The 26,853-nt window shown below is 36.8% G+C and overlaps 1 protein-coding gene across 7 annotated transcripts in view; it reads left to right on the top strand.

Moving 5' to 3' along the window:
* The first annotated feature begins 263 nt into the window (after positions 1-263).
* LOC138693235 (zinc finger protein ZFP2-like) overlaps positions 264-26,853 on the top strand; it is a 53,130-nt gene continuing 26,540 nt past the window's right edge. The window contains exons 1-5 of one of the 7 annotated variants that reach the window (XM_069817040.1): positions 269-845; positions 3,351-3,448; positions 6,281-6,364; positions 24,022-24,104; positions 25,042-25,964. In XM_069817040.1, the coding sequence (XP_069673141.1) occupies positions 815-845; positions 3,351-3,448; positions 6,281-6,364; positions 24,022-24,104; positions 25,042-25,126 (381 nt within the window). In that variant the 5' untranslated portion in view covers positions 269-814 and the 3' untranslated portion in view covers positions 25,127-25,964. Of the gene's footprint in view, positions 846-1,150; positions 1,290-3,350; positions 3,449-6,280; positions 6,365-8,791; positions 10,570-24,021; positions 24,105-25,041; positions 25,965-26,853 lie in introns of those variants that run through there. The other 6 variants (XM_069817039.1, XM_069817044.1, XM_069817042.1 and 3 more) reach the window with 6 other exon arrangements.

Genomic DNA, 26,853 nt, shown 5'->3' with positions numbered 1-26,853 from the left:
ACATAAAACGAGACATGAGCCACAAATGTCTGGGGTGCTGCAGCTCCGCAGCCCCCCTTCGAAAGCCGCCCCTGATAAATTCTCATAAACACACTACCAATATCCTATAAAAAGGTAAAAGGTAAAGGAATCCCCGTCACACGCCATGAAGGCACTTGGGGGGGGGGGGCATGGAAATAGAGCCCCATGCTTTCCATGACTTCGGCACCAGAATGAAGTGGTGTGGCCGGAACCACGCTCCGACCGCCTTTTACCCCCGGGAAGGGCCCGGTACTCAATTATAGGAGCTGAGTGAACCTCCGTGCCGTTTTGGAAGTTTGGCAACGAGAAAAATCCCGTCACTACTTGGGATCGAACCCCCGACCTTCTAGTCCGTAGCCAGCTGCTCTACCAACTGAGCTATCCGGCCGTCCTACCAATATCCTGACGTCATATAAACCCGAAATTTTTTGTACAACCCCTTACTCCACTAATGATTTCTACAATTTCTTGACAAGGTGACATCAATACGTGAAAATTAGTCACGGCATTCTTGATATCTATGCTTGTTCGTCGACCTGCTGTTAAATTAAATGCCACTTGTTTTTAGGTTGAGATAATGTTGAATGCGATGAATATTTAACATTCAACACTCAAAACAAAAATCTAAAACATTTATTTGGTACATAAATGTCTACATGTTGCTTCATTGCTCTCCATTTGATCGTAAGTTACATAGTCTTTTTTACACACAGGGTGCTATATCAAACAAATTAAATTTACGTCAAAAGCATTTGGACTCAAACAGTGATCGGCAAAGTTTACGTCATGTAAAATGCAGCCCGCAATACACAGCAAAGAGAAAGGTAGGATGGAGAGGATATCCAAACCACAGTCTAGTATATACAGTCACGAAGCTCAATACGTAGTAAATATGCATCCATAGATAGTTCCTGACCACTAGGATCACCTCATTACAGACAATGCGAAATAGTACAGACACAGTCTATTGTTCCTAGTACCCTCAAGAACTCAAGCTTCGTGACTGTACATACTAGACTGTGTCCAAACTGCTAAACCACAGTCTAGTATATAGTCACGAAGCTTGAGTTGTGAGGGTGCTATACTTGTTTTTTTTTTGTTTGTTTGTTTGTTTGTTTTTTTTTTTAAGATGAGACATGACAAGCGGCCGAGCTTGGAACTACAGTGCTATGTTACCAACATGGACTACCATGCTGTCAGCTGATGGAAAGTAGCAATTGTCGTTAAGGTGGCTGACGTTTAAACATTCATTGACAATTGACGTGAAGGTAAGAAAGCAATACAAAAATCGACAGAAAATCAAAGGCGAAACGTACCAATGCTAACACTGTGTGCACAATAAGTGTCGCAAAGAGAGCTATTAAGCACTCACCACATGCGAACTGTAAGTTTGGCAACTCAACCGTTGTTACCATAGCAACAGGCCTACCTACCAGTTGTTTTTCCGATCGCAACGCTCCTGTCATGTCCCATCTTAAAAAAAAAAAAAAACAAGTATAGGAACAATAGACTGTGCCTGTACTATTTCGCATTATCTGCAATGAGGCGATACCAGCAATCCTAGTGGTTAGCAACTATCTACGGATGCATATTTACTACGTATTGAGCTTCGTGACTATATACTAGACTGTGGCTTAACGTTGAATGAACAAGTGATAGCTAAGAGGAGGGTGATCATGCCTTACCCCTCCGCCCTGCTTATGTATTAAGTGGTTGACTCGCGAATCAAGAAATCCCGACCACTACACTAAAACATGATATATAGTGAGGGTTACGTAAGAACAGTTCCTAAACAGAAAATATTACCGTCTTGTCAGTGTTGCCAACTGTTACCAGATATCACACGATTCTGAATGACTTATTTACTAACTGTACTTTACCTTTATGTTGGGAGATTATTCTAAATAATTCAATACTTTGTAAATATTTTCGTAGCTAACTATACGAGAAAGGGATCACCATGTTATGTATTTTGTCTGGCAATATGAAATTCATTGGTTTGACTAAACAATTGATTCACGAGATCTAACCTAAAAATGTATTTTGTTGGACCATATAAAATTAGTACTAACCTGAATATAGTCTTGAATTATAACCACAACGCAACACATAAAATAACTATTATATATTAATATTAATACTGATATGCATTAATTATTAGTATGTTCAAATTTCACTAGCTTCCAGTAACTGGCTCAGAAATCTAGTACAATTTTAATTTCATGGAACTCCAGTATCGAGAACATTTGTCTCAGCTGCCAACATACCAGTTACAAAATTACTACCATTTGTAGTATTTGTCAGTATCGAAATTCGAAACGAAGTCGGCAAAAGAAAATTCAAGCTGCAAACTAGAAAATCACCACAATTCACTAGCATATGTAGTAATGGGGGGAAATTAGTTAGGTTTCACCCTTAGGGTATGAAGTAAGCTGACCCAGACTATACCTTACTTACCAGAGGTTCATTGCCAACCTCACATAATCCCGCCATTGGTCCCTATCCTGATCAAGATTAATCCAGTCTCTACCATAATATCCCACCTCCCTCAAATCCATTTTAATATTATCTTTCCATCTACAGTCTTTTTCCCTCCGGCCTCCCAACTAACACTTTCCATTTTGAGGTTTCATAACAAGCTGTTTTTTTACGGTGATGGGTTGTTAGCCCTTCGCCTAACCCCCAATCTGGAGGACCACCCCTTATCAGCTGTCTGCGACTGCTTATTCAATATATTCACAGCTACTCTCCATATCTGGAGGCCATCTCCTCGATCTGCAATCTGAGGACGCGCCATGCCATGGTGATAGGGACCCACAAGACATGGACATAATATATCAGAAACTTTATTTTATTTTACTTTATTTTTGGCTAAACTAACACTGAGGTAGTTCCCTTCGTACTCCGCTTATACACCTTGTGTATAGGAATCTATGACAGGTTAGATTTGGTTAGTTTACAAATCCCTGTAAAATCGAAAGAGGCAATTTTACTGAAAACCAGTGGATACCACCTAATTCCTAACTTGCCGGTAAGCTTACCTGCAAGGCAAGATATTGAAATATGGAAAGTTATTTTTCAATTCGGTATTTTTCTAGAAAAGCTACACCAAAAGGGTATATATTCATTTTTATTTCAATGGATTGTGTCACATGCATACAGTCATGAACAAATGGTTTCTCGTGCAGCGACTCATACTTCCTGGGTAAATATCGTTTCTTACTTATATGGATCTTAACATAGTACGACATATTCGTTTGTAACGAGATAATACGTTTTCCCAACAGCTCACATTCTGCAAATGAATGTCACTTTCGTCATTCTTTCAGTTACGATGGATGTGATCAAGGCAGAACTCAAGGTTGACCCACTGGCTCTAGAAACAAGTGAAGACACAGATAAGGAAGAGAAGAAACCTATATTAGAGGTATATTATAAGCCATTACTATTTGTTTTGTTCTTGCGATATTTGTCATATATAAATATAGCTATCTCATGACAAAAAGTGTACACTTTAGATTCAACAGACTTAGTTACACTAAAAAATAAAAATAGTCTAGAGATCCTAATTCTGCTTTGCTATCATGCTGTATGATTTTATATATGTTTCACATATGAGCACTTTGGAGTTGATCACAGCTGCTAATTTAACATACAGATTATAGGAAGATTTATTGCAAGTTTCATATATAAACCACTCATACTTTCTAATTTGTCACGTGTATAATGCAGTATATTCGTTATAAACTAAGTCATCTAATAAGTAAAATTCCATAATTACGAGTAGGCCTGCATCTGTAGAATACATACATATAGTGCAGAAGTGCAGAAGATATAGCTTCAGCTTGAAGTTGTGACCTTAGTTACGTTTTCTTTATACAAAATGAATTTTGTGAACTCTTTACAGGATCGACACTTAACCTGTTGGCTTTCAGAGTAACTTATAAGATTAACATGTGATTACTTGAGTTGCCTATGATTTTCTGATACAGTTGTCTGAGATTTTTTATTGATGATCATTTGTAGTGCGTTTGGAAAATTTAATTACCCATACATGTGAAGTAGTTGCACCAGTATAATAGGTCAAGCAATTTAGAAGTTCCACCTTATTTTGATTTCAAACAACTCTGCTTCTGTTGGTCGCCTATGTCGCTGAACAATGATCGCCACATCTCACACACACGTGTCATGTCCAGCCAGTAGCACGCCTCAGAAGCAACTGAAAGAAAGATGGCGGCAGCTTCTCTGTGTGTACCCTTCTGCTGCCACCTGCCATTCACCTGTTGACTTACTCCTTCGCGCCTAATGCTTGCTGGTACATGTCGGAAACTGCAATCATTCGTCCTTGTGCATTTTCCTTAATTACATATAAGTGATAGCTTCTCTTCATAGTGTTCAGGTATTAGTCTTGGTAAGGCATGAAGTGTCGACTTGGTTGAATTTGCGTTTCTCTTTCTTGAGGTCGGCTAGGGTAGTGTAGTCCATATAGCACTGGCCTTCGGGTTCGAGGTTGCGAGTTTGATCCCAGCCCAGGTCGATGGCATATAAGTGTGCTTAAATGCGACAGACTCATGTATGTAGATTTACTGGCATATAAAGAAACTTCTGCGGGACAAAATTCCAGCACGCCAACGAAGCTGATATAACTAACGTCGACAGTTGCGAGCGTCGTTAAATAAACCATAATGAATTATTTTTTTTCTTTCGTGAGTTTCATTTTTCTCCTACTTGCCACTGCCAGTATTTGGAAGAATTTGTCTTTTCATAAATTGTAAGGGAATGAGAAAGTGTTGAATCCATTACATCACTTGATTCATATGAGTTTTCTAATGCCATTTCATATGCATGTGATTCCCTTAACATTGAATAAATTAGACATCACTCTCACTCCAATACAGAGGACGTCAGGATGGTTGCCATGGTTTTGTATTGTGGTATGTTACACAAAACAGTCGTCTCTGATAATGTAATTCTCTATCCAGATTGTTGATTATCTTCTGGATGTGATGCATTGGGATCTCTTTTGAGTAACGACTCTGTCCACATAGATCCATCTGAATAGAAATTACCTTGAAATTGACATACAAAATAGTAAACGTAACTTCTTCAGTCTGTAATGTTGTCTTTACTGTTTTGAATAGGAGTGCCTTTATTAGCGTTCTCATTCTCTCATTCAAGTTCCAATGTTAATGGTCTTATTCCCTTGTGGCTGGCATGGGAAGAGAGCTGGATTGAATGTGGCAGTAATAATTTGCTATTGTCTCTCTCAGTTTGTCGTAGAATTTGTTTTTTCTGTATATTCTATAAGTATATATTCCTATTGTTTCTGCAGTTGAAAGAATGTAATGATTCTGCATCTTGTATGTATATACGTATATCGATCGTCTGGTTCAAAAGTGCGACAACTCAAAAAAACAAGTTTTGAGATATCTTTAGTTAAAAGTTTCAAATAAATCACCTAGAAAGGAACAGATTTCTGGTTCATAACTACGACAATTAGAAATGAGTCAGTATTCAGGACGAGTATATCACAATCTTCCAGTTCAATATTAATAGATTTCGAATTGTAATAATAATGAATTAATAAAGTCCATAGTTATAATTGCTTCTAAAGCAGTTTATGTAATTTTTTTTTCTTTTTGGTTGTAAATATGACTTATCTCAATATTGAATCGGAAAGAGCTCCGAAAGGGGTTTCAGTAGTATAAATAACTAAAAAATGGCAACTTTTGAGTTTTCGCACTTTGGAACTGGACGATCGATATGTGTCTGGGTGTGTATGTGTAGGTACGAGTATGTACGTGTATGTATTTTGTTTATTGAACTGTCCGAAGACAGGTTTGTACCTCACAATTGATACCAATATGGCACCACTTATGAGGCAACTAAGCTAGGAGATAATGGAGTAAGCTGGCTAGTTCCTTTCCTCTCCATTGGATACATCGCTGATTAGCTAATATTAAACTAATCAGACTTCAGATGCATTTCAGATGCATACAAACAATTTTATTGTTCTTCCTCTGACACATATCGTAAAGTCAGATGTATTGCCTGATAATAGATGTACATATCAGCCAGAATCTCAAGCAGAGGTAGTGTGTGTATGTATGCATATATTTTTATGTATACTATGAATTGTATAGAGCTGTTAAGGTCCTGGAGAACCAGTATCAAAAATCAAAATCAGTTAAAATCAAGTTAAAAACAGGTAGGCTGCCTAATATAAGTTACTCATTTATCATATCTTTTTTCCCCCCAGGGTGTGCAGATATCGACTCAGATAAAGAGAGAATGCGATGACAACAGCTGTAATCTCATATCAGGGATGAAATATGAGACTCAGGTGAGTGGGGATTATTGGGTGCTCAAGCTCTAATTACAAATTTCATCTTGCATTCTGTTTGCCACGGACACTATCTCTCTACAGCTTCTCCGCAGTGTAATTTGCCATTTGCAAGAACTACCGGTACCACTGTTTTACTAGTGATTACTCCTTTTATGCAATATGTTCTGTATGTGAAGTGTGTTTTATTTAATTTTCAGATAATAAACTTTCAATGCTTACACAGTATCATCACAGTCTAGTATATACAGTCACGAAGCTTGAGTTTATGAGGGTACTAGGAATAATAGACTTTGCAGGTACTATTTCGCATTGTCTGTGATGAGACGATAGTAACGATCCTAGTGGTTAGCAACTATCTATGGATGCATATTGACTACATATTGAGCTTTGTGACTGTATATACTATACTGTGGTATCATTGTGAACAGATGGTATTGAAGTTAGGGCTACAATTTAATTTTCATTTTACAGTTCCTTTCTTTGTCTAAGCTTCAATATTTTTGTGATTTTTCATCAAAACACAGCTGTCAGCACACTGTCAGAGAGACATTCTTACAATAATTTGTATTGAGTAGGCCTACTGAAAATTTTCAGAAATATGAAGGTAATTTTTTTTTTGGACGGGGGAAATTTTCTTTTAGCACTTACGCAGTATGCTTTTGGATGGAATACATATGACAACGTTTGATGCTTCAGGACGCTGAATGTTTTTCATTTTACAATTTGTGTTCTGAAGTTGCAAAACTTTCTGTGGAGTCTCATTGGATTAACTGTTTGTTGTTTAGTATTTCTCGATTCATCATTGCCCCAGTGCTTTTGTACACATTTCTTTCTGATTTGGCTACTTGTGATAGTATAGCTGGGTGTATGGTGAGATGAACCTAATGTAAAATTGCAGCTCCTTACGATAGAAATGAGGAGTAATTATGATAATATTGCAAAATATTCTTATGCATAGGATATAAGTTATAGGATACCATAAAAAAAGTGGACTCAGAATGAATCTCTGAGACTGTAACAGGCCGTGGGCCTTATACTTGTTAGGATGATGATGATGATGATGATGATGATGATGATGATGATGATGATGAATTGGGATATTTCACATATGCAACTAGTGTTAATTGTATTTACATGTACTCTTAAAGAACTACATTTATTGCCACTACACGTAAAATAAATGTTAAATGTCCATATTTGCCATTCTTCAAACCAGTAATATAATACTTACATAAGAAGTAATATATATACATTTGGACACATTATGATGTATATGCAATGTTTGAAAATGTTTACGTTTATTCAGACTGGAATACAGCTTGATTGTTAATTATTAGTTCCCACTCTTGACATGCCTTCACTGATGATGAAGATACCTTCGACAGTTGGAGATGTGCACTTCATCAGTGAACAGAAAACCTATAGGCATTACTTCCTAGCACAGGAAGTTACATTTCATTTTTCATGTTTTTGAAATCAGGGGATAATATTCTAGCAATTAATTTGGCCATGGTATAGTGTAAAGCTAAAGTGAGTAGACTTTGTTGGCTGAGCTTTTCGTCTCTATGTAGGGTTATTTCATGTAATCTCTTCGTCGAAGTGTAAGTGAATTCTATAATTTTTAGGGCATCTTTCTAATTTCTTTAGACTGAATGGTGGGATCACAATTGTCCCAAATAAATTTTTCTGCTTAATATAGTCGTTTTTATCCAAAATTATTATAGCATTACCTTTATCTGCTTTTGTGCTTATACCATTGTTATCGTGATCTTTTTTGCAAATACAGTTTTTTGTTTTTGTGCTTGTGTAAAATTTACTGCAATGTTTTTGTTTGATTGAAATTTATTGAGTGTGAGGCTGCTTCATGTCTGATAATGTTTTTTGAGATTAGGTATTATTGTGCGAGACTACTTCTGTTTATAATAGATTGGTTGATTGGAGTAGTCTTGTTGATAGTATTTAGGTTGTATTTCTGTCTATTTTCTAAGAGTTTTGTTTCCTTAAGGGGATGCACAGGTGAAAATTAAAAATCCAATAATTTTTTTACCAATCTTTTTGAAATTCACACTGTATATTAAGCTTATTATATAAATACTTAAAGAAAATAATCTGCCCTCAATGAGGGTAACCATAAAGATCCAGAATAAAAGCACTACAGAATAATTTAGAAAGACAGGAATTGTTTAATAAAAAATTCAGAGAAATGCAAACCCAACAGAATCATCAGTGGCCAAAATATAAATGGTAATGTAATATTTGGATTGAATCCTTAAGAATATTCAACAAAATTTTTTGAATTTCAAAAAATCGGAGTCCGAGTGCTTTTAAAATATCACATGTAAATTTAGGAAGTGTGCCACATGCACCAAACAAAAGACCAGAAACACTCCACTGACTAGTGGGGATGTTATATTTCTCACTTAGATAAGGGATGCAGGACTCATAAATGGATTTCTTCTCCTCATCAACGTGTTGTGCCTGCAGGGCATCCCTCTCGAACCGGATTGTAGGATCAAGAACTAATCCCTTAGATTGAGTCCTGTGGATGGCTACAATATCTGCTCTTCTGTTCGAATATAATGATGAAATGCAGTGGATCTTCTCGTATGCTTCCCATCCACGATGCTTGAGGACATCAGCAATACAGGTCCGGGCATTGTCGATTGTTGCACAGCAGCTCTGTTTTTCGACAGAATCCCAACACGTGACCAAGAGTTTCCATCTCGTTGCAGCCGGGATGGCGACAATGGGTTGTGTTGAAACTAAGTCTCTAAGTTGATTAGTTTTGAAAATACTTTTGATTTTATATTTACTTACCGCTAATTACAAAAAATACTCCACACAGAAAAATTATATGCATTTTAAAATTATTTTGTTATTTTTGTGTTCATATAGAGTGGTTTTAAAATCTGACGTATCAGTTTATTGATGTAAAAACATTTAGGTTACCGGCAGGGGCGGCTTTTGGGGTAATGCCAGTGTGCCATGGCACCACCAATGAAAGAAACAAAAAATAATATCCTAGAAAGCAGTTGTAATAGTTTATTTCTACACATTTTATTCGTATTTCATTTGAATGAGCGCACGTACAGATCTGGACGCACTCTTGCAGCGTTTTTCCGAACGTTGGAGCCACTTCAGTGTGGCACTGCCTACGTCCATATAACACTGTACAAAAGGCTACTGATTCTAGTTTATATGCGTTTCTTATGGCAGACTTTGAGCCGAATTCAATTTGACTCAGTAGTTAATATTCCGCCCATTAGAGCACAGTAATGCAGAAATTTTGCCAGATGGCAGGGTTGTTGGAGACGTTAGGAAGGGAACCATCAACCACAGACTTGCACGAAAACACAAGTTAAAGTTCCGCGCCAAATGTTAATGTAATGTTGCCAATTCAAAACTAATGCACATAACTTGGATTTCAATGTGTAAATTATTATCCATTTAACTATATTGAACGCAGTGATAGTCATGGTTCTTTTTAGAAAGATAAATATTTTTTCATATTATGTAAAACTGCTTGTTAATATTGTGTAATATTTGTTTTATTTTGCGGCAACTAAATATCGCTACACTGTTGCTATAGTATTGATGCTTCTGTTAACGATACATGAGACCTATGCAGGACATGAACATGTGTTATTCAGCCCGCACACTGACTTGGATTTATCGGCCTGTTAAATAAAGTGCAAATGTGTTTGTTTATTATCTATATCACTGTTTATCTCGTGTGTTTTTGCCAGTAATTTTACTAGTTATAAAAGTTATTTGTATTTGACTAACAATACTGTGAAAGTTTTGACTATCTGTATCTGTAAATTTCGTTATTAGTTTCGGAAATGTTATTGTAACTGTTACTTGATGCATTATTAACTGTACACCTGGTAAAATAGCTGGTTTAATTAATGTGTTTTATTTAATATAATGCAAACGTGAGCTGCGATTATCAATTTCACTAGGGTAATTTGCGTACAACCTTTTTTCATTTTTGGCACCACCAGCAGAATACCTCACCAGGCGCCACTGGTTACCAGTATATATAATTTTTTATTTTGTTGATAAAAAAAAAGAAAAAAGAAAAGCAATTTTCACTTCACCATTCTGAATAACTTAAAAAATATTTGCATTAGGTGGATTCTACCTGGAACATTTTATATACAGGGTGTTTAAAAAATACGGGGCATAATTTCAGATATGTATTTCCCACATGTAGACAATCAAAATAGTTCATTACAACATGTGTCCGGAAATGCTTTATTTCCGAGTTATGGCCTTCACAACATTGAAATTCACCGGAACGTTTTTCTTTCCGCAGGTCGTTGCCGTCAAAGGAGACATTAAGAGGGCACTCTGACAGTTCATTCCGAGGCGAAGGTTACATTCAGTATTGTGTAGGCGTTAGACTGTGCGACATGTATTCAAATCAAGAGATACACTTCATGTACGGTAAGGCGGATGGCAATGCTGCGCTGGCTCGTCGTTTGTACCAGGAGAGGTACCCACAGCGACAATGTCCAGATCAGAAAATTTAACTCTCCTGGTTTGGGAAGGGGAAGTACAGGAGGAGATTCTGGAGGCTGTGAACATGACTCCTTCTATCAGCACACGAAGGGTAGCGTTGCAAGTCAATGTTCCTCATACAACTGTCTGGAGACTGTTGAAAGAGTATCAATTGTATCCTTATCATTTGCAACGTGTAAAGGCCCTGTCACCAGCAGATTACCCTGTACTAGTTAGGTTCTGTCAGTGGTTCTTGCAGCAGTGTGGTCAATGAGACATCGATGTGAGGTCTGTATTCAAGCAGGAGGTGGACATTTTGAACATCTTCTGTAATGACAACGACCTACGGAAAGAAAAACGTTCCATGAATTTCAATGTTGTGAAGGCCATAACTCGGAAATGAAGCATTTCCGGACACATGTTGTAATGAACTATTTTGATTGTCTACATGTGTGAAATACATACCTGAAATTATGCCCCGTATATTTGAAACACCCTGTATTGAGAATTGCTGAAAAAATTGAAATTGAGCTATTAAAGATTTATAAAGTTAAGATATAATTTTCCGACCTCAGAAACCACAAGGTTCATATGTGGGTCCTCTTCTTTTATTTTCTTAGCAGTCTTTTCCTTTGGTAGTTTCAGCTTCTTTCTGGCTATTCTGGAACCTTTCTGACTGGATATCGCACTGTTCTGTAATCTCTGCTTGTGCCTCCTCTTGCAGATTCTTTGAGCTGCAGAGCTGAGAGTTTCTGTGATGCTCTGTCTAACAGAAGCTGTGACCTCACATCCGATGTTAAATTCACTGAGTGCTATCAGGATTTCTAAATTCACTTTTCTTTTGGGCACAAACATATCCTTCTGACATTTGGACCATATGACACTGTGGAGTAATTCATTGGCGTTCTATGTTTTCCCTGTAGTACAGCCCTTTAGAAGTTCTTCTGCTGCTAATCTTCTGTACACTGGAATTATTTTTTGGACAATTGTGTGGAGCAGCATAGTTTTCATTGTGGTGGCATCATATGATGGTATAGGCTCTCCTCTTGTCAGTGCCAGTGATACAATGTTGCATAAATAGCATATTTCATGTCATTAACATTCGGAATATTTTTTTTTTTCACTACACTTCTATAATAATTGTAAAGTTTTATAGTAATTTCCCCTCTCTAGTACCCAGGTTTTCTCTCATCAAGTGTAACACCTTTTATTGCCCACTCTTTTACAGTGTTCCTAAGTCCTGCATCGAATCGTTTAGAAATATGATTCAGGCATTCATATTTTTCAAATTTCTACATCGGGACCATATAGGCTACAACTAACTCCTGCAGGTATCTGTGTGTCTTAGTATCACGACCTGACAGCAGTGTAGTGTAGTGGAAGCCATACTGCGGGGTCTATTTGGATTGGAACCTGACTATAACAGTCACTGTCCAACAAAAAATCTTTTCACGGATACTGTCTGACCTATTTTTTCAATGGTTAGAGGACAGGAAGCAATGTCACGAGGACAATAGCTAAGTGTACAACAGTATACCCTCCATATCTTGGGGTTAGTTGGTTACTGTTTTATGACTCTTTTGTCATTTTCCACTCCGACCCTGCACAGCCATTCGAATTGTTTAATTTATTTTTCTTCTCTTTCTATCTTTCTCTATTTGGACCAGCTTTTACGAATGTTTCTTCTTTTCATTCAGTTGATTCAGAGGAACTGTGAAGTTAGTTTGAGAGAGAAATCATATCTAACAATAAATATAGAGTGGTGTTAAGTTTAGAGGCGAGACGAAAAATGATTGAAGAAAGTGATAAGGGAACATCTGCTAGAAAAATTGTAGAAATATTCTAATGTGGAAGGACACGAACGGTAAAATTAATAATAAATATGAAACATTAAAAGAGTGGGAAGAAAATAAGCGTGGTGGCCAAAAAAGGAAGAGAGAAACTGTGTTTAGTAAAGTGAATGATTTCGTTTACGAAAGGTTCAAGTGTGCGAGGGCAAAGAAACAGCCAGTAAGTGGGCCTATGATTCAAGAGAAAGCTCTTGAAATTGCCAAAGAACTCAATGTAAGCAATTTTCTTGCTAATAAAGGTGGTTAGAGTGCTTTAGGAAACGGCATAACATTGGATTTCGTTCTCTATCTGGTGAAGAGTTGACATTGCAACTAATGTTATTGAAGAATGGAAAAAATAGACTGCCTTCAATTCTTGCGGAATATGAACTCAGAGACATTTACAATGTTAACGAAACATGTTTTTTTTTTCAGGGCCCTCCCTAACAAAACTTTAAGTTTTAAGAAAAAAGAATGTAAAGGGGGGAAGTTGGCAAAAGGCAGAATAAACCTGCTGTTTTTTTGTAATGCTGCAGGAGAAAAAGAACCACTCTTAATGATAGGGAAATCATTAAAATCGAGATGTTTGAAAAATGTTGACATGGGGTTATTGGAAGTGAAGTGGACTGCCAACAATAAAACTTGGATGACATCATCATTGTTTGAGAATTGGCTATGCGATTTCAATTCGAAGATTAAACGACAAAATTGCAATGTGATACGTGAAATTGGTGTTTCTTCCCCCAAATACGTCACACCTCCAGCCCCTTGATCAAGGTATTATCCAGTCATTTAAACTGAGGTACCGCAAGCGAGTTTTGAAAAGGCTAGTTGCAAGAATGGAAGAGGCTGACATTAATATGAACGATTGTTGTACGCGCACATTACTAAAAAGTCAATGAAATTCAGTATTTTCATGCTGATTCATAAAAACCGCAACCTTAATCCAGCGGCCACCTGATAAAACGGCCATTTTACAAGGTAACTTCAGATGGCCGCTTTAGACAGGTTTCACTGTATATATATATATATATATATATATATATATATATATATATATATATATATATATATATATATATTTTGCAATGGTAGGTTCCATTGCACATGTGAAATTTTTATCACAGTCCTTACTCTTTTTATGTTCATCGAGCTATAGGTTGAACTCATCATTGTTTTCATCCCATGCACATGTACTGCAGAACTTGGATAATACTTCATAATCCATCACCAGTCCTGTCAGCTGTTTCACAGTGTGGCCACGGGTTAGTGTAGGATCAAAATATTCAGTGTCATAAAGCAGAGGCAAATACAGATATTACAATTTCTCTTTTTTGCATTCGTAGTGAAATATCACAGTGCAGTACATAAGAGTAGACCTTTCAATTGCCACGATCCTGTACACTTCGTCATTTAAACATTCCAGGAAGGCATTTACACTGACAGACAAAAAAAATCACGCACCAAGAAGGAGTTGTCGTTTTGCTGCAAACCTCGGCATACAGTTACATCTCAGGGGGACAGTCAAATGATTAGCATAGTAACGTAATTTGTTGAATGGCATTGTCACCAGATGTCGTGAAACTGCTGTCATCCGTGGCCTATAAAAGGGCGTGCACAGGCTACTCGAACATAGTGGACTGTTGTTTCCGGTTGCATAAAAGTCGTAGATCATTCGACATGCCTCTACGATGCAATCGAAGAGACTTTACCAAGTTAACGGAGTTTGAGAGGGGACGCATTATTGGAATGCACGAGGCTGGATGGTCATATCAGCGAATCGCCAGCCACCTACGCCGTTCTGACCACACTGTTAGGACGTGTTGGGACCAGTGGATGCGTGAGGGCATGCACACACAGCGACTGGGCTCAGGACACCCTCGACTGACTGCCAGGAGAGAAGATAGTTTAATCCTCCGACAAGTCCGAATAGATCCAACTGTTTCATGGCCCACCATCCTGAGACAGGTAGTACCGTCATTACTGGTTCCTGTGTCTTCCCAAACCATTTCAGGCACTAGACTGAAGAAAATTTGTCTCATGGCGCCCATTACGTGTCCTGCCATTGACACCCATCCACTGTCGCCTCTGTTTGCAGTGGTGTCATGAGCGACAAACCTGGACTGTTGAAGACTGGAACCGGTTGTCTTTAGTGACGAATCCAGATTCCCTTTGATCTCTGACGACGGTCGTGTTCGTGTCTGGAGACCTCGTGGTGCACGCCTCAATCCTACATTTGCTGTGGCGCGACACACCGCAGCCACTGCTACTGTCAGTGACACGGTTCATCTACCCTGGAAGGAATGCGGAGTTGGGGTAGTAGTTTCGCACTAGTAGTGGAAGTAGTGGATGGAGAGAAAGTTAGAAATACATGGTAGCATACATGATAAAAACATTGATTTACCAATTCAACGCCACGTTACTATGGAGTACACTACACATGAAAGTTATATTGGTACGTCTTAACTTTGAATATATATTTACATCAGCAATTCTATTAAGCAAACGTTCACATTCGTCTTCCAAGTACAAATGAAGAGAGATAAATGTTTTTTGGAGAAAATAGAAAGGGGATTAAGCAGAGGGTATTCACACCAAAAGTACCATTAGCCAGCTGCTTGCTCCAAAGTTAGCCTCACACCCCTCTAAACAACACTCCTAACTTCCCCAAAGTTCAGGGCAGATGAGCTGTGTCATCAACAGTAGCGTGCTGGTCTAGGGGGTCATCACGTATGGCAGTCGGTCACCCCTAGTAAAGATACGAGGGTCAATAACAGTGCAGTGATATATGCAGGACATCCTTCAGCGACATGTGTTGCCACTCATGGCAGGATTTCCAAGAGGTCTTTTCCAGCAGGATAATGCTCGGCCGCACACAGCAAAGATGTCATGGGAATGCCTCTGCAATGTTATCACATTTCCATGGCCTACACGATCGCCGGAGTTGTCACCAATCGAACATGTCTGGGATCACCTGGGACGCCAACTTCAGTGACCTAGCAGTTTACAAGATATAGAGAACCAGTTGCGGCAAATATGGACAGATATGCCGCAGGATACCATACGAAATCTATATGCCTCCATACCCACCCATATTACAGCTTGCATCCAAACTAGAGGTGGACAAACAGGGTACTAGAGCCTCAATTCAGGTGGTCAGTTTTCAGCAAAAAAATTATTATTTTGCTCTAATATTGTAATCATTTACATACATCGATGTTACGATCGTCCACATCAGGTTTCATGCAATTCCCACAACTCCTTCTTGGTGCGTGATTTTTCTTGTCAGTCAGTGTATATGGCCCCAAACAAAAAAGTCACAATGGATTTCGAAAATACAAATTTCAAAGATGTAAAACCTAAAACTAAATTTAGAATTTAAAGTCTAAAGTAATATTATATAAGTTCATAATTCTATTTACGAAGGAGGATTGTACCAGTTATTTGTTTTTATAATCGTCAATATTGTTACGTTTAACAGGTGTAGTATTAGCAAATTCATCAATTGATATTGTATTGCATGATAATTATTACTGTATGTAATAGCTCATGTAGTAGCCAGATGATTTACTGTTGAATTTAAGATTCTGAATTTTGTTTCTTAATTTTAAATATTGAAAGTTTATATTCATACTGATTTCTTTAAATACTGTTTTTTGAATCGGTTTCCATTTGTTTGGGTGTAAGGTATTAATTATTTTAAATGACAATAACGAGGGTGATCCAGGAAGTACAGTAGACGAGGTATGACAAGAACCCTGAGAAACGTGAGAGCTGCCTGCAGGGACTAAAGGCACGGAGACAGACAAGAGTGGTTCTGATGCTATCTAGCATGGAAATATACACTACCAGTCTGATTTTAAGGTTGTTTCAGGACTTATCTATTATTTTGATTATACTGATTCGATGTCAAGCTACAGGTGTGGCGAGCAGCAGTATCAACTGAATAGTGAAAGCTGGACAACAAAACACTGATGCGGAACTTGTTTCTCAACTCTCAGAAAAAATATCGAAAGAAGTAAACAAAAACAAATATTGACGAATTTTATAAGTGTGTCATATGGAGAACAATAAAGTAATTTTGTTTAACATTCGGAGAATGGCCAACAATGTATTCTTTATTATCACTGTCACGGCCGATTTCACCAAGCTCCAGTAAATCAGTCCAAATGAAACATTAACTACTGAACATTAAAATATTTAATAATTCACTAAAATGCGAGCTGCTCACAAACCAGATTTTCTTAACATTTAATGAACAGTAAGTAATGGCTCATTACGGATAAATAAGTGCGATCTATGAATTTTTCATAACTATATCAGAAAATTTTTCTAGGAACCACAGTCTACTATATCGTAAATCGTGTACAGTATTAGAAAAAAGTTTTGTTGTGTCTCTTGGTAGTGGAAATGTTGAAATTTTGACCGCGATTTACACGAGTATGTTTATATGTACTCTATCTCTGTAGACTTCAAGCTCAGCACCTATAAGTATATCGTCGCGCTACTTACACCACGGCTCTCCAATAGAGCAGTCAGTAGCGCCTTCTCTGGGACGCGAGTTCGATTCTCGGTGAGAACTTTTTTTTTTATTAATGTAACTAATTTTTATACATGTTACCCTTTTTTCATTTTTTTTGTAGTTGAACGAATTATTTCGCAACTCTGGCTCCACTAGGAGAATTAAAGAACCTCTTGGAAGATCAATTTTCTTCCCGAAATAAAACAAAGATAAACAAACAAATTAAACAAAAAAACATATGTGGATTTAATACTTTGTCCACATGCCCCTGGCGTCTATCATTGCCTGGCATCTTCAGGGCATTGAGTCCATCAAATCGCGGAAATAATTCTGGTCCTCAGCGAGATTTTCCCAGGTAGCCAGAACTTGATCCCACAACTAATCTGGATTTTGAGGTGGGTTGTCTCGATATTTGTCAGTCCTCCTCTTTTTCATGCCTTTCCGTGAACCATCTTTGAACATTTATGGTGGTGTGCGCGGGGTGGTTATCCTGCTGGAAAATTAAATTTCCTTAGAAAAGAAAACGATTATAAATTTCATGAATCCAGTTCTTTCGCTTCTGTTTTAAAGCCAGTGCAAACAATGACATTCCCTCTGGATCCATCTTGTAGAAAATCTCTCTGATGAAGCATTGTTATAGCATGTGCGCATGTTCATATCTTATCGCTAGCTATAATATCGCACAAAAGCATAGTGCTATATAGTATAGTGTCTGGTGTGCACTGGCCTTCAGTCACAGTGTGACTATTAAACACAATAAAATATTAATAAAGATTTGTTACATATAGTTAAGGAATATCAATTTTCACACTGCATTACTTTATTTATAAGTCACAGGGCGAAACATATTTCCACAAATAATGCGAACCGTGTCTAATTAATTTCAAGTAAATCAAGTTAATGTCCAATTCATGATAGTCATATCCTGGAGTATTGTATTGGTTCATACAGAACGTTTTCACGGACGGCTTTAGTATAGTGGACAGAGCGCCTATTTTCGAATCATTCAGTCTCGTGTTCGACGTCGCTGTTATGCATTCCTTTATATATATATATATATATATATATATATATATATATATATATATATATATATATATATATATATATATGTATATATATATGCTAAATTAATTTACTTCTTTATTTGTTAACAAGCTTTATTGCACTACAGTACTTATTTAAGCTGAATTCTTTTCCCTGGAACTTGTTCTAACTACTAAGGGATGACATACAACGAAACGAAACTAATTATATTATCTCAACTAGTCGTTCTCTTGTGAATCAGATCGTTCGTCCTCTGGTCATGTGCACTGCCTCCTTTCTGGGGCTATGCGACAAAACTTTTTTCTAAAACAGTACCTGCTACATCATTTGCATGCAGGCCAACAATGAAGTAAAGCAGTTGCAAAATAATAGTAAATGGAGAAAAAGTATTACTATTATTATTATTATTATTATTATTATTATTATTATTATTATTATTATTATTATTATTATTATTATTATTATTATTATTTATTTTCGCCATAATTATTGCTTTCTAATCATTGCATTCCTGATAACAGTGGTCACCTGATTTGAGGGAGTATGATATTTTATAACTGCAATTTAGGTACGATTTATGAATTTACTATACTATGAAGTATAGATACAGAGCTGAAAGAAAATAGAAACTTGATACCAAATATGCTAGGTTAAATATTTATTTTCAAGGTAGATGTTCAATATGTGCGTAAATTTAATTCTAATAAATGAAAGTTAATATACCAATTAAGTTTTGTTATGTTTTAATGCACATTATGTATTAATTTACTAATATTTCTTAGGTATGTAGTTGTAATAACCACTTTCATGTGTTAAAATAAAAACTCAGTTGTATGTTACCTAGTTGACTAGTTTCAACTTTGTCTCAGCTGTTTTTTTATGACATTCTAACCTATGATCAGTTTCTTCTAAAATTTTGAGTACCACGATCTTCGTGACACAGTATCTTTCATGAATTCTTGCGTCATTCAAATTTTCAAAATGATCGTTTTTTTTAAATGGTTAACATTATCTCCATCTGACTCTTAATTTTCGAGCAGTTCCAGATATAACAATTCTGCGTAGAAACATTCTGCCATTTTATATTGCAACTAATGAACCATTAAAAATTTAAAGACGGAAATTTCTATCACTAAATTTAATGATAGCTTTACTGGTTCGTTAGGCTAAAGATGCTTGGTGAGATATAAAAATGATTTAATGAACCAGTGAATAAGTTAATGAATCATTAAAACCTTAGTGAAGCTTGGTGAAACCGGTCCTCAGTGTTGAAAGATAAAATATAGTTTTCAAGAACTCAGAGACCGTAAGTTGTATTATAAAGTACTTGAGCTTTAGGTGAAAGAAATCTGTGAAAGCCAGCGGCGTATCTCAGGTGGTCGTGCGTTTGCCTTCTGATCCGGGATCAGGCTCAGGCGTGGGTTTGATTTCTGCTTGTGCTGATTACCTGATTTTCCGACGTTTTCTCCAACTGTATGACGAATGTCAGGTAATTTATGGCGAATCCTAGGCCTCAACTCTCCTAATAACATCTCGCTATCATCAATTCTTTCAATACTAAATAACACAGTAGTTAATACAGTGTCGTTAAATAATCAAGTGAAAAAATCTCTGAAAAATAGAAGCGTATTAAAGAATCAACTATCTCTCAAGTGATGCTGCTAGGAAGCAAGGGGACCTTTGGTTTATATTAATGAGAGTTATATTCTCTCGTCGCACACAAAGTTTCATGCATGGAGTAATATTGATGTTCAAACCTGGAACGAAATTGGGGGATTATCATAATGATATGAATTACTTACTTACTTACTTACTTACTTACAAATGGCTTTTAAGGAACCCGAAGGTTCATTGCCGCCCTCACATAAGCCCGCCATCGGTCCCTATCCTGTGCAAGATTAAGCCAGTCTCTATTATCATACCCCACCTCCCTCAAATCCATTTTAATATTATCCTCCCATCTACGTCTCGGCCTCCCTAAAGGTCTTTTCCACTCCGGTCTCCCAACTAACACTCTATATGCATTTCTGGATTCGCCCATACGTGCTACATGCCCTGCCCATCTCAAACGTCTGGATTTCAAGTTCCTAATTATGTCAGGTGAAGAATACAATGCGTGCAGTTCTGTGTTGTGTAACTTTCTCCATTCTCCTGTAACTTCATCCCGCTTAGCCCCAATTACACTATGACAAATAGCTGGGAACGAAATGAATCCGAAATCTTCCCCCAAATTAGTCGTGTGATTGATAAAGCACCAGATCATAATTGTAAGTTTTTGTCCATCATTTTAATAAATTATTTATGGTGAATTCAACCGAGAAATTAAAACTGAATGAAATAGGCCTATAAATCTCCTATGTACTTTCAAATCCTACATTGAAAATTAGTCTATCCACATCTAAATTGAATTATGTAGAAAACACTTTGTGTACATAGCCCATAAGGGCGGTTTAAATGTGCGAAAATTTGTCCCACGTCCCACTTGTAAGCCATTAATTCATGTATAAGTTGTACAGTAAGTAATAAAAAATCAAATTTATCGTCGAGTTGATTTTGTATCTTTGTAATATTAATCCTATCTTTTTACGGCAATTGGAAATAAATCTTATTAAAATTTCTTTGAAAAGTTTGAGTGTTTTAATATAATATTTTGCCTAATTTTTGCTGACGGCTTATGTGATAAGATTTGCTTGGCATTTACATGCTTCAGTTTCATTTCAGTTTGTTGGTTTACTGCGTTCGGCTTCTTTCTTCATGAACTTGAACACATTGTGAACAATTTATCTGCTCTAGCTATGCAAAATATTCCTTCCTCCTATCTTACGCATGTTCAGATTTAAATTGATTTTCTTGGAATGTACGAAAACTAGTGAAGTGCACTCCACAGCAACTTTCACTCGATGCCAGGATTACTAGCCCCACTTAAACACAACCGTAATTTGCCATGGCGCATCTGAAAGCCATGGTCCTTGTCATACCTCGCCAACTGTAATGAGTGTTTGACTTTAATAACTTTAAACAGAAATGTTTATTAAAGACATTTATTTCCGCTACAAAGTGAAGCTTATTTTAGTTTTCCACATAATCACCTCCTTCATTCAAGCATTCTTCATATGTGTCCACGAGCTTCAGAATTTCCTTGTACTCTGCTATCTCCAATCTAGTAAGCCAATTGTTCACTGTATTCTTCAACTCATCATCACGTCCATAACGTTTCTCGCCCAGAAACTCTTTGAGCTTGGTGAAAAGGTGAAATCGCTAGGAGCAAGGTCCGGGCTGTAGGGTAACTGATCAAACCCCCTCCCCCCATCCAAATTAATTCAGCAAGTGTTGGGTTGCAGCAGCAGTGCGAGGGCAGACATTGTCATGGAGAAGCACAAGGCCTCGAGAAAGCAGTCCACACTGCCTGTTTCTGATGGTTCGCAATAGTTTTCTTAGTTTCTCACAATACAAATCTGCCTAGATCGTAGTGCTCTCTGGCATGAAATCCACTTAGCGAACAACCGAACTTTCCCAAAAAACCGTCGCCATGACTTTTCGCATTGACAGAGTTTGAATTTCCATTCTTTTAGGGGTGATGAGAAATGATGCCACTAAAGTGGCGCTTGCTCTTTGCGGTTGTGTGAGCCACTTCTTTCAGTTGATGGTAAGTTTCTGAGAATTCAAGAATGAAATAATACTTCTCACCTCACAGTCGGCAGAATTTGTTTCACACAGTTGATTTGAACAGTCACAAAATGCACAACAACAACAACAACAACTTGTTACAACCTGCACTTACAGAATACTGAGGAAGATGTTGGTTTATCCATTCGATCTTGAATAGAGGAGGAGGATTGATCTCCACAACGGGAATGCGCAAATGATTTTTTACTTCTTGGATCACCCTCTTTTATAGTTATAGGTTTACTTTTTCCTTTTGAATATACATAGACTTTATTCGCTTTGAGTTCACCATTTTGGTATAATGGTTAGCATCTCTGGCCGTGAAACAGGCGGACCTGGGTTCAAATCCTGGCTGGGAGAAGTTACCTCGTTGAGTATTTTTCCGGAGTTTTCCCTCGACCCACAAAGAGTATGGTCTTAGAAAAATGTTTTGTCGCACAAATACTTTATAAATGCCAGAAAGGAGGTAGTTTGCATGATCAGACATAAAACGAAACAAAACTAATTTTATTGCCTCAACTAGCCCTTCTCTTGTGAACCAGGTCGCTCGTCCTCTGATCATAAGCACTGCCTCTTTTCTAGGACTTATAAAGCATCTGTGCGACAAAACTTTTTTCTAAAACTCTACATGCTGGTTAATTTTCGATACTGGACTCTGGACTCATTTCGATTGCATTATCACCTTCATTTCACTCAGACGCTAGATAACCATCACAGTTGATAAAGTATCGTATAATAAACCAGATAAAAAAATCCAGACTTTAGTACACTGATTCGTTATATGTTCCTGATGCTGTGGAATTTTTGTTGGTTTTTATGTTGACGTATTTAGGTTTTAAGTTAAACATTGTTATTAAACAATAAACTGTCATCATCTGGCCGAGGTGGATGTCACTAAATTTGTTACTATATAATAACATATTTGTTCACAGATCATTCTTATAATAGCAGTTCAAATCTCAGTGTATTACGAAATCAGAGAAAAAGACTTTTAAGTACCATTAATAAAACTACAGTTTACATACTCTTTAACAATAGCAGCGATCAAAATTCTACTCCTATCAAAATAAATGATAAAGACACAATGGAAGTTAAAAATACAAAATTTCTAGGCATCTGGATTGACTCTGCTACCTGGAATTATCATGTTGAGAAAACTATAGAAAAATTGAACCACTATATATATGCTTTCAGAATTTTAAACAAAACAACCTCTAATGAAGTTCTCAGATCTATGTATTTTGGCTATATACATTCCCATACCATTATGGGGCGCAACAAGCAAAATTACGGAAATTTTTAAGCTACAGAAGAAAATTATAAAAATTATGAAACAAGCACCTATAAGGTCGCAAAGTAAAGAAATTTTTAGGGAACTCAAAATTCTGCCAGTACCTTGTATATACATTCTAGAAACAGTGTCTTTCATTCATAAAAACAAAGCAAAATTCAAATTGAATTCAGACTATTACATGTATCAAACAAGAACATCAAGTCATATCCATCTGTCCACTCATAGAATTAGCACAAGTCTTAAAATTATTTTACATAGAGGCATAAATATATATAATAAAATTCCAAGCTCCATAATAAGTAGTAAACAAAAGAAGTTTAAAAGCAAGCTGCTGCATCATATGCCATATACTGTAGAGGAATTTATGTCTTTAGACCTTGCATGAAAGTGCCTACTAATGTGTAATTGTGAAGGCATATAGGTCGTTATTGGTGTTAACATTATTATTATTATTATTATTATTATTATTATTATTATTATTATTATTATTATACTATCTTAGGTACAGTTTTTCTTAAATCATGTCAGCAGATGTCCTGCAATAACAAAGCTACAAATTCATAAATATATCTATAGTATAATCAGAAACTAGATTAAGACTTAGAAATAAGATTGACGAAGCCATGATTTGTAAAGATCTTTATGGTGAATGAATTACTATTACTATTTGCTTCAAGAACATTCTTCTGTTACTAAAGATTCTAATTTAATTTTGTGTGATTTAAATGCAGGCTTATGACATGAAAATGGATACATTCTTCGTGTAATGTTCTGTTTGCTCTTTACTTTTTAGGAAGAGTTGTGTGACTTTGACATAATGAAGGATGAGCTGAAACTGGAAGTTAAGGCAGAGGAGAATGAAAATTTGGCTAACAGGTGAGTGTGGTGTGCAAGTCTTGACATTATCCTTCTTTGCATTGCTCCATCAAATTTTTTCTGATGGCATTAACCTGCAATTTCTTATGGCATGGGATGCTTTATCCCTATACTATGAATGAATGGGTAAGATTGTTAAGAACTATGCATGAATGGGAAACACTAGGGCTACACAGAAAAGGTACACCACAGAAATATATATATATATTAGTAGGTTATTTTACAACGCTTTATCAACATCTTAGGTTATTTTGCGTCTGAATGAGATGAAGGTGACAATGCCGGTGAAATGAGTCTGAGGTCCAGCACTGATAGTTGCCCAGCATTTGCTCGTATTGGGTTGAGGGAAAACCCTGGAAAAACCTCAACCAGATAACTTGCCCCAACCGGCAATCGAACCCAGGCAACCTGGTTTCTCGGCTAGACGCGCTGTTACTCCACAGGTGTGGACACCACAGATCTAGTCGCCCTTGGTAGCGCAGTTGGTATAGCTCTGGCCTTCTATGCTCGAGGTTGCGGGTTCGATCCCGGCCGAGGTCGATGGCATTTAAGTGTGTTTAATTGCGACAGGCTCATGTCAGTAGATTTATTGGCATGTAAAAGAATTCTTGTGGGACAAAATTCCGGCACACCGGCGACACTGATATAAATCTCTGCAGTTGCGAGCGTCGTTAAATAAACCATAATTTACCACAGATCTAATGCAAGGAGCGTGGCTAACGAGAAAGACAGGCTTCACTACGAAATGATCACGTGACAATCGTGGTTTGTGTAATGAATGCATGTCCTATGTAAGTTGTTTGTTGTCTTGGCCAAATAATGTCATATATTTTGTGTAATACAGTGATATTATGTTAGTTATGCTTCATTATTTAAATATCCATTATTTCATAACATATAAAGTGTTCGGTGCTTAATAATCTGCATTTTATTTCAGTAATTGTGAGTGTGTATTTCTCACCTGCTGTTCATCAACGGGTTTACAGTGCAATTTCTTCTCGTGTGAATTACCTGATAATTAAGCAGATTATGGTAAAGTATTTAGAATAATCTGTGTTACAAGCGATTTATCGGTGTTCTGATCATATCTTCGTCTGAAAAGCTTAAAATTTGTGTTAACCAACATAGCCTATAGCCTACTTAACCTCACTTGATGCAAGGTATGCATCGGCAGTAATATAATATAGGCCTTTATATTTCTTTCTGCTTGTAAGTGTGGTAACAATGCCTAGATGGTGTAGTGTATTTGGATGTAGATCCAATTATGATTCAGAAACTGAGTCAACGTCAACATTTGCATTGCCAAAGATGAAAACAGATGTAAATTTTGGCTTTGACACATTCTAACAGACTTTTCAAAATTAAAAAAAAAAAAAAAAAAAAAAAAAACCTGTTGTTTGTATGAAACATTTCGAGGAATCGTGCGTTATAAAAGTAGACAAGGTTAAAGGAGAACTGAAAGAATATCCAAGAATAATACCCAAGCTTTCTGAAAATGCTGCATCTACCCTTCTTCCAAACACACCTTCATATTGCTCTAAGAAAATCCCTAGAGTTAAATATCTTGCTGATAAGGAAGAAGAAAATCTATACCAGGCTATTCGTGGTAGTATTGAATCCAGTAAACAATATTACATTGAACACAAAACAATGAAGAGTATAGGCCTAATTGATATTATATCATTTGCAGAGTCCTGAAAAATGGAATATAATTAAGGATGATGGAATAATACATATTTGTTTACTAGGCGTCAATGATGGAACACCTTGTGTTAAATCTTTCATCACTGTGCAAGATGACTTGACTTTTACTGTAAAGTGAATGACATTCGTCTCCTCAATACATTGACAAGTAAACAAAAGCATGTCATATCCAGGCCTTGTACACTGGTTTCTGACAAATAAATATTATTATTATTATTATTATTATTTAAATATATTGGATAATACAGGGTTGACCGCTCGAATGTACCTAATTTCAATTGTATGTGACTGGTGAACGGTTGAAGATAGAATCTTATGGTAACGTTTATATGAAAGAAAAACTCAACAAGTTTCGAATTCTATTGGTAGATGGTGTGCAGACACTGTTTCTTTTCGTAGATTGTATCGATTGTCAAAATGGCGACACCGGAGATGAAAGCGCAAACTGTATTGTGGTATGCGGAGTTTAGTCCCTATTTACACTTGCTATTTGTCGCGCAACATCAAGCGCTTTCTGTCGGCTATATGTAGCATCACCGTTTACACTTGGCAGATTTTTCGTCCACAAGTCGACGCAAGATGTTGCGCTTTCTGCCGGCTAAATGTAGTATCACCGTTCACTCTTGGCAGATTTCTTGTCTGCTACTCGAGGCTACTTGTTGAGCTCGAGCAACGTGTGAATGATGTGGTGAGCCTTTTAAATGAACAGAATGGATTTTAACAATAAAAAGTAGCTGTTTTAGCTTCTGCAGCTTCAAGTGTTTTGTTAGCTTGCACTAATGAGAAGCAAAAAAAAGAAAAGAGAGAGAGAGAGAGACTGGGAGAGGAGATGGAGGTCCAGAAGGCAGGAGAAAGGGTTATTCCATGTTCTCAGTAAAGATTTCAAACTGGAACAAAATTGTCCAATAGATATTTATTATATTAAAATGAATTGAAAGTTTAATTTTTTTTCTTGCATATTGACTTCTGATGTTCTTTATTTTTGTTTTGGTGTTGGAGGGAATAGTATTGGGACGAACAGACTCCAAATTTTTACAAATAAACT

This window comes from Periplaneta americana, chromosome 17 (genome assembly GCF_040183065.1).
Source record: "Periplaneta americana isolate PAMFEO1 chromosome 17, P.americana_PAMFEO1_priV1, whole genome shotgun sequence".
NCBI lineage: Eukaryota > Metazoa > Arthropoda > Insecta > Blattodea > Blattidae > Periplaneta > Periplaneta americana.
The sequence above is the reverse complement of the archived record's forward strand: the minus strand, read 5'-3'. Positions and strand labels throughout refer to the sequence as shown.